The following is a 9,320-nucleotide window of genomic DNA, read 5'->3' as shown; positions in this document are numbered from 1 at the left end:
CCCTATAGCTTCTGCCTGGGTATTTGTGCCTTTCCCTTGCTTTCACATGTGTGTGTGTGTGTGTGTGTGTGTGTGTGTGTGTGTGTTTCTGGCTTTATCAGTTTTACCTGCAAGAAGAAGGTTCATCTGACAAGCTACTCTCTGCCATTACCAGAGGCTCAGAGACTGGAGCCTCCCAGTGCTCTTAAGAAAGGCATTTCATTTATATTGAAAATGCTTACTTGAGATTTTGCATCAGAACACCTAGATTTACCTCCTATCACTGCTATTTCCAACTGTGACCATGGCCTTGGTGTCTTCCTTTATCAAATAGCAGTGGTAGTTCACAAAACAATCTGTAGGGGACTGTGAGGTTTAAGTGAGGGAACGCACATATGGCAAGATCCATTGTTCCTTCATTTATTCAGTAACTATTTATGAAGGGTCTCCTATGTGGTTTCACATAGGAATATACCTAGGAGTGTCCCCGATTAGTGGCTTCACGACCTACTTTTCTCTGTTACTCATCGATAAGGTTTGTCACCACTCCGGTTCCCCGGGAGTCGACACCAGCACACGACAGTTGCACTTGGTCCTAGGACAGTAGAGGGAGCTATGCTTACCTCCTAGCTCGGCAAATAGGTGATGGACAGAAGTAGTCAGTGCAGGTTTATTTGGGAAATCCACTAAATTCTCTTCCAGGTTACAGAAATGTCAAATAAGAAATAAAGTCACTGAAATAGTAATTGGGTTTTTAGAGACAGTAGACCTGAAGTTTCCCATTGGAGTGTTTATTGAATGAATGCTGCTGACTGGTAATTTGGGAGCAATAAATGTGTTTGGCAATTGCTACTCCCTTTTCTTTGAATTTCTTGTTCTGCTCTCAGCCCTCTCTACTTCCACCACCTACAGAGGTGGTGTGATAGAAAAAGGCTAGCGTAGCACCCTTTGCCAGAAAGGTAGTGTACCCAATATTTGTAAGTTTAAAGTCTTTTTGGTGTAGAAGAGTCAACATAATGCGTTTATAATTTATGTACATAAAGGGTTTGTAATGTGGCTTTATCTATGGTGACATTTGACATTGTCTGAAATTTGAAAACTAAAGATCATATAATCACTACTACTTCCAGGGTTACTTGATTAGCTGCGTTTGGAACTGCTACCGGTACATCAACGGCAGGAACAACTCCGACGTCCTGGTGTATGTTACCAGCAATGACAGCACGGTAGGTGCCACGGTTACTGCGGGGGTCTCTACATGTCTGAGGGTTTCCACATGTTTCTAGCGTTGGCTCCGTTTTCACAGTTGTTGAAACATTATCATGAACTGCTTATTCACGAGAGGATTGATAGTTGAACGAAATGTTTCATTTTCCTTAAAGTATGTTAAAATTCAGATCACTCAACTTCTGGTTTATTTTAAAAACCATTACAGATAGAAAATATATGTACCTTCTCCATGTTTATGTATCTTAAACCTGAGTTATTAAACCATTGTATATAAATAATTCTGCATAGTATGACTATGTTATCTCACTTAACATATGAAATAAAAACCTAGAAAAGCGGTATGATAGGTGGGGAGATCAGAATGGCAGAGGTAACTATGTCTTTAAAACTTGCCCTGCATAGGGAAACCTCCGTAAAAGAATTTAGATGATCTCTGTTCTGGTAATAGTTGTGCCTCTCAAATATGATTTTTGGAGCACGTGTCTTCGCTGGAAGAGTCTCGGAAATCATTTGCACTTTATGTAATTTATTTTACCCTGACTGCTCACGGTAAGATAAAAGTGTGAGTCCTCCAGGTGTTAACGTCCTGTGTGTCCATCGCCTTTGCACTGAGCACAGCGCCTGGCGCCGTGATCTGTACAGGTACGAGCTCAAGGAGTAGCTAACGAAAAGGATGGGAATGAGCATGTCCCGAGGGGGGGGGGGGGGGCGGAGATGGGTGCTTTTGCAGGGGATAGAATGGACAGGACAGAAGAAGGGTAAATATGAATGGCAGGCCAACTCTAAAGTAGAAGAGAGTTTTATATTTTGCTTTGTTTTTTGAGTTCTGTAACCTGTCCCTGCCTTTACTTTCCTGTGTATAACATGGGAAGAAAACAATTTCAGACTTTATGTCAAATACAGAAGCAAGCTGATGTTGCTGAGAACTCTGGGCTTTCTGAAAGCGTGTTATTCACGAATAGTTTTCTTAAGTACTCACCAAGCAGTTGTTGAGTTGAATCAAATATGCATGGGCAGAGGTTTAAGAAGAGGCTTTGCCTTGAACAGAGGCACAAAACCCAGCGTGCCCAGGTGCTGAGGGACCCTTTGCGGGGTCTGCAGGATGCTATGCACTGATTACAGTAAACACATGTTCGACTCAGCTTCCTGAAGAATTTTGCTTGAATCAGTAAGTTTCTTTAAAGAAATGACTTCAATTCAAAGTCATTATAATTTTGATAAAATTGCTAGCTTAAGAGAATTTTTTTCCTTCCAAGTTTCTGGGTTTTTATTTTATCTATAAGTCTCTCTCTCTCTCTCTCTCTCTCTCTCTCTCTCTCTCTCTCTCTCTCTCTTCTTTTCTTTTAAATCTGTATACACATATTGTCCTGCTTGACTAATGAAAAGTCTAAACAAAGTTTGAGATTTTTTGAGTTTGAGGAACCAATGAAGTTACTAAACAGGCAAGATATATCAGAAACTTTCCCTAAATATCGTGGTGGGTAGGACTTAAAAAGCTATACTATTTTAGAAGTTCCTCAGAGAAGATAATGTCCATATTGCATGTCTTTGCTTTGGCATACACTTGGCGGTGGTTTTTTAGTGCTTTCTTAAGGGTTGTATGTGTATTTTTAATAGAAGCAAAGTGGAAAGACTACAAAAATACACACATTTACAATATACTTCAAATCAAAGGATATTCTGAAATTTGTAGAAATTGAGGTGCTTAGAGAACTTAAGAACTATTAAGTCCCCAAAATACATCCAAAGAACTTTTTAGAGGAAACTTGTTTTTCTCCATTTGAAAGATTCACAATTAGATATGGAGGAACAGTTAAGTTTCATGTAGGCCAACATCAACTCAAAATCGTTGTACATTTCAACGGGACATCCCCAGCTCTTCTAATAATAGACCTCTTTCCTCAGAAAGGCTTCCGGCTTGGCAGTAGCTTGTAGTAAGGAGGATGGGGGGCCGTGGACTCATGCCAGCTTCGGTTGCTCCCTGGTGTGTTGGCATGAGATGCTGGGGGATTGCTTGAGGGTTATTGTTGGTCATTATCTCCCCAGTCATTCTGTATCAACTTGCCCTTTTTAAGGAAACTGAGTTGCTGCTGATAATGTGACTACTTTGTCAAAGTTCTCAGTGAGCCTTTTTATTTTTTTGGTATTCCGGGGAAAGGAAGATTTATCATGTCTCATAACTCAATTGCATTGATTGTTTATTCCAAAATATAGGGATAGGTCACTACCTGAAGTCTCAGCTCTCTGACAGTATTTTAAAATGTTTAAAAAAAAAACACAGAATGGTAGTGTGGTTATTTATTTATTTTTTTAAATATATTTTATTGATTTTTTACAGAGAGGAAGGGAGAGGGATAGAAAGTTAGAAACATCAATGAGAGAGAAGCATTGATCAGCTGCCTCCTGCACACCCCCTACTGGGGATGTGCCTGCAACCAAGATACATGCCCTTGACCGGAATCGAACCCGGGATTCTTCAGTCCTCAGGCCGACACTCTATCCAGTGAGCCAAACCGGTCAGGGCTATGGTTATTTTTTAAGCATACTTATATATAAAATAATTTTTATACGAGGTAATTTCTTAACATCATAAAATACCCAGTAAGTGCTCAGATTCCCAATTGTCTCGTAAATGTCATATTTTTCTAGCAGTTTCTTTGAAACAGAACCTATGGCTCAATACAGGGGGTGGGTAAAAGTAGGTTCACAGTTGTGAGTCTGTGGAAGTTGATTCTTGTACTGTTATTTACTAATTATTGTAGTAACTTTCCATACAAACAACTTACTTTTGCCCACCCCTGTATGTATTTTAAGTCTCTGTAAATTTTTTGTTAAAGAAATTGGTTTGTCCTGCAGACTAGATTTTTCTGATTGTAGTCCTTTGACTTTCCAGTAAGTTAGATCTAGAGCAGTGGTTCTCAACCTTCCTAATGCCGCGACCCTTTAATTCAGTTCCTCATGTTGTGGTGACCCCCAATTTCATTGTTACAAATTGAACATAATTAAAGCATAGTGATTAATCACAAAAACAATATGTAATTATATATGTGTTTTCCGATGGTCTTAGGCGACCCCTGTGAAAGGGTCATTCCACCCCCAAAGGGGTCGCGACCCACAGGTTGAGAACCGCTGATCCCAGAGGCTTCCCTGTTCTAATTCCCACTGTTTCCCCCAAGATTACTTCACAGTTGATTATTTGTTCTTCCACCAGGAGGCATATGATACCTGGTTGATGCTGTCTTTCTGGGATGTCAGCAGCCATTGCATCCTAATGCCTAGGTTCATTGGTTCTTTAGGGGTTATATTACTATGACATTCTATCATTCTTTTTTTCACTTATTACTGGGAATGTTTGTAGGGAGAAACTTTCCCTCCTGTACCAGTTGGCTGCGCAGTTGTATTTGTGCCATCGATAAATACACCTAGCTTTGTTCTTTTTTTATCAGTTTTCAGAATGCTAAGTTGGTTCATTATTCTCTAGTGGTAACCAGTGAGGAGCAGGGTTTTTTGTTTGTTTTTGTGAAGTGTGTATTCCCCCCAAAGGTTTCTTTTTAAAAAAAATATTTTTTTTTATTGATTTCAGAGAGGAAGGGAGAGGGAGAGAAACATTAATGATGAGAGAGGGAGAGAAACATTAATGATGAGAGAAGCATTCATTGGCTGCCTCCTGCACGCCCCCTACTGGGGATGGGCCTGCAACCCAGGCATGTGCCTTGACCAGGAATTGAACCATGACCTCCTGATTCATAGGTGGACACATGGGCCGGGCATGAGGTGTGTTTTTAAGTAATAAATAAACTCATAAAAAGAGGCCTATTATTATAAGAGCCAGCTGCAGAAGTACAACTGTTTTGATAAACTTTATCAGTACGCCTAAATAATTATTATTGATACTTTCAAAGGGGGAAAATGAAAGCTTTCTCTTAGAACTTGGTACATTATAGTTGCTCAAATTGTACCACGATTCGCCATTTGGAGCCTCTTCAGGTTGGAGCCTGGAACTTTGGACACAGTCTTCGGTAGCGCCTTGCTGTCTGGTAAGACAAGGTGTTCTACGCTCGTCTTGGGCGTTGCCTGCCCAGACACGGAATCAGCCATTTCTCCAAGGAGCGCAGCTTCCTTTTGCTGGAGACCACTATCTGGGATTGCAGGGTGGGAGGACAGATTTCTTTTTTTGAAGCAGGGCTCTTCGTGTTTAAAGACTGATTTAACTAGAACTAAATGGAGGCGTTAATATAAACATACCGGGGCCTCACTCTGAGATCTAAGGGGGTTGGAATGATGGAGTCCTGTCATTTTCCCTGTCTGCATAGCTATATTAAGATCCTCGTAGTGTGTAATGTACGCTTATCTTTTGTCCGGGTCTTTTTTGGGAATCTACACAGACACAGTAACATGTTGTGTCTTTCACTTCCTGTCAGATAGGCCAGATGGCTTTTCTCCCAGATTAAACCGTCTCAGGGTGACCTCTGTGGGGAGATCCCAGGGCTCTGGTTGGTAGACGATAAGTGTGCCCCCCCTTTTTTTTCTATAAAACAATACACATTACTGACCAGATATATACTTTCCTAAATACTACTCAGGGAGACTAGATAAAGAGTAATTTAATTAGATATTGGAGATCATGCTGTGGGTTACTCTTTCCTCTAGTTTCCCAACCAAATCAAAGCAAAAAACAAAACAAAAAAAAAACCTTTAAAAGAAATGCCTGAGATAAAAAAAAGTCACTAACTCTTCTCGGTCTTAGTGCCTAGCCCAGCCGTGGGCAAACTACGGCCCGGATCCGGCCCGTTTGAAATGAATAAAACTAAAAAAAAAAAAAAAAAGACCGTACCCTTTTATGTAATGATGTTTACTTTGAATTTATATTAGTTCACACAAACACTCCATCCATGCTTTTGTTCCGGCCCTCCGGTCCAGTTTAAGAACCCATTGTGGCCCTCGAGTCAAAAAGTTTGCCCACCCCTGAGCTAGTGTCATGTATCACAGATGTTGCCTTGACAATTTATGCTGAGGGGTTCTTTGAGTGACGGAAGGACACGGTTGGGTACCCGAGGCAGGTGTACCCTTCCTTTCAGAACATGGTGGTAGACTTGACATTCGGAAAATCGCCCTCTATTTTTATTGTTTTACTTTAAAACACACACAGGACTTGACTTCTTATTTATCCTAAGTGTCCAAAATAAGAGTTCATATTGAATTTGGCCTGATTCAACCCAGAAAACTTCTCCCCACCCCTCACCCCCACCCCACACGTGCTGGGTCCCCAGCCTTGCAGAGGGGACCCCTCTGTTTTTGCCTTGAGTACCTCACTCAGCACTAATGTCCCTTAGAGTTCTGTCACACACCCCCACCCCTCCAACCCCCACCCCCTTTAGCTATTTCCCCTCCAATGCCCCGTTAATCATTCTTTATGAAACTCTCTTTTTAAATGACTGGGTGGTTTCTGGCCCTGGATTGGACCCTAACCGGTATAGATGCCTGGAACGCCAGGCTCCATTTCCCCACCAAATGAACCATACAGGTTCTCCAGGGCCAGCCTAAATGATGCTTCCACCCAGCTTGTGAGTTCCTCTGTTGGGTGCTGGCCCAGCTGCGGTTACGACAGACAGGGTTCAGCTCAAGAGGAGCATCAGGACTAGAAGAGCAGGATAAGTGGTCAGTAGGTTGAGTAGAGAGAAGGGTGTGTGTGTGGTGGGGGGCTGGGGAGGGCGGGTAGGGTGGTAGTGGTGGTGGGGGGTGTAGGGGATGACAAAAACTTAAAAAGAATGTTTTAGTGTGTGTCTAGAAGTCAAAGGATAGATAATTGAAAATTCATGACATTGATAAACATTAACCACTTTAATGTCCTTAATAGAAAAAGTAACAGGACGTGGTTTGGTTTTGTTCCTTTGTGAATATTCTTTCTCTTTCGACAAAGTACTTGAAGTGGGTGACACTTTACGTTCACCTCATCGCTGAATTCGCAAGGACAGGAACTGTACTTTATTTTAATTATCTTGCACCTACACTGCCTGTCGCATAGTAGGTACATAGTAAATATTAGTTGACTGATTCAAAGGCTAATTACATTGAGTCGATATCTTTTTGTGTTTTGTTTTCTACTCCAAGAAAGCCAGAATCAGCCAATGTTTTCTTATGCTGACAGTTCATAAACAATTACACGTGGTGGTTTTCGTACTGGACATGTGAACAGAGGTTATCAATCAGTTTACTGTTTGTGTTTCTCCCGCCATTTACAGGTGCCATCTTGCCACTTCAGGCGTGCGTCACGCCGTGGGTTAGGGACGTTATAGCGCTCTCATTCTCAAGGGCCCTCATTTTACAGACGTGGAAATTGGGAATAAGTGACCCACCCAAGACCACACCGAGAAAGTGTGGCTGAGCCAGGCTTCGCGTCCAGATGGCCCCCTGGCCCTGGTGCTCCACTCTGCTGTCCGATCTCACACGCGTGGCTCCCGGGATCACTCGGGCGCCTGCCCTGCTTGTGTGCCCACAGACATAACCCCCGGAGCCTTTTCCCTCTCAGAGCCACCACTGCCTCCTGCCCATCCTAGACACACAGCCTCGCACCCTCCAGGCACCGTGGCGTCCAGGCCCATGTGAGCAGGGCTTGGAAATCTCCGAAAGGGCCACACGTCTCTTCCCATTTGCTTCTTTAAAGATGCAGAAAGGCTCACCCTGGCCCGGTAGCTCAGTTGGTTCGAGTGTCGTCCTCATACACCAAGGTTGTGGGTTTGATTTCTGGTCAGAACACATGCGAGAATCAACCACTGAATGCATAAATAAGTGAACAAGTAATCGATGTGTCTCTCGCTCCCTTCCTCTCTCTGTAAACTCAATAAATAAAGCTTAATGCCGAAACCGGTTTGGCTCAGTGGATAGAGCGTCAGCCTGCGGACTGAAAGGTCCCGGGTTCGATTCCGGTCAAGGGCATGTACCTGGGTTGCGGGCACCTCCCCAGTGGGAGATGTGCAGGAGGCAGCTGATCGATGTTTCTCTCTCATCGATGTTTCTAACTCTCTATCTCTCTCTCTTCCTCTCTGTAAAAAATCAATAAAATATATTTAAAAAAAAAAAAAGGATTCAGAAATCTCATCAAAGTCTGGCCACCTGCTGGAAAATTGAAATTGGTCCAGGTTATGGGAAACATTTCATTACGTAAAAGTTCAATGGAAGTTAAAGCTCAGGAGAACCTGTGTGCACTTTTCAACACGGACCCTCAGCTTCTCTCTTTCTCCTTAGGTGCTGTTACCCCCGTACGATGATGCCACTGTGACCGGCGCAGCCAAGGAGCCGCCGCCCCCTTACGTGTCTGCCTGAGCCTGACGGTGGGCCGAGCAGAGCAGAGCAGAGCGTGGCTTTGCAGACATCGAGGCATCAGTTCTTTCTCTTCTGAGATGCGCTCTCCCGAGTTATTTGTTGCTGAGATGTTGCAACTTAAATTTTTAGTGTTAAGTTGAAACCCTCCGTATTTTTAAACGTATGCTTTAGCTAGAGCACTGTGATAGGTTAGCTTCCCTGGACGCCCTGGGCGCCGATTCCCGGCAGTCTGGGTGGACTTGAGGCGGAGAAGTCTGGTTTTGTACCCCTAGGCCCCAAGTTGGGGGATTCATCACGTTATTTTCCTCTCTGTTTCCTCTGTCTCTTTCAAAAGTATCAAATAAAATCAAAATGAAACAATACTTTTCTTAAGCCTCTCCGGTGTGTGGAAGAAACCCTTGAGAGAGCAGGGCTGTTAATGGTGAATCGGTGCTCCAGTTAGGGAAATAGGAGTCCATTAGTGTGCCTAAATAAAACAGGAATTTCCTTAAGAGCCTTGATGGCATCAATTCAGGGACCATTTGGATCTGTCCGTGGGCTAAATTGAGACTCTCTGACAATCCCCGGCAGTGAGAGAGCAGCCACGGCACATGGCTGTTCCGGGCACCCCGGGTCTGAGGTCATGGAGGGGCGTGTCTTGTCCGAGTTACAGGGTGAACTGATGTGTTAGGCGCTGCACGGCACCCCGAGCTCCCTGTCTCCGGGTATCCTATCCCCGCCAGGCCCTCTCACTGCGTGGTTTGGCCTGGCCTGCCTCCGGGATGTCCGTCTCACTTTGTCAGGGGGCA

The 9,320-nt window shown here is 43.5% G+C and overlaps 1 protein-coding gene across 2 annotated transcripts in view; it reads left to right on the top strand.

Annotated features, from left to right (window-relative positions):
• LAPTM4B (lysosomal protein transmembrane 4 beta) overlaps positions 1-8,894 on the top strand; it is a 34,663-nt gene extending 25,769 nt beyond the window's left edge. Inside the window, exons 6-7 of one of the 2 annotated variants that reach the window (XM_006104155.3) lie at positions 1,110-1,205; positions 8,455-8,894. In XM_006104155.3, the coding sequence (XP_006104217.1) occupies positions 1,110-1,205; positions 8,455-8,532 (174 nt within the window). In that variant the 3' untranslated portion in view covers positions 8,533-8,894. The remainder of the gene's footprint in view (positions 1-1,109; positions 1,206-8,454) is intronic. The other variant, XM_023745480.1, reaches the window with a different exon arrangement.
• The last annotated feature ends 426 nt before the right edge of the window (positions 8,895-9,320 follow it).

Source organism: Myotis lucifugus, unplaced genomic scaffold (genome assembly GCF_000147115.1).
Source record: "Myotis lucifugus unplaced genomic scaffold, Myoluc2.0 scaffold_548, whole genome shotgun sequence".
In the NCBI taxonomy this organism is placed as follows: Eukaryota; Metazoa; Chordata; class Mammalia; order Chiroptera; family Vespertilionidae; genus Myotis; species Myotis lucifugus.
This window is presented reverse-complemented; position numbering and strand designations above follow the sequence as displayed.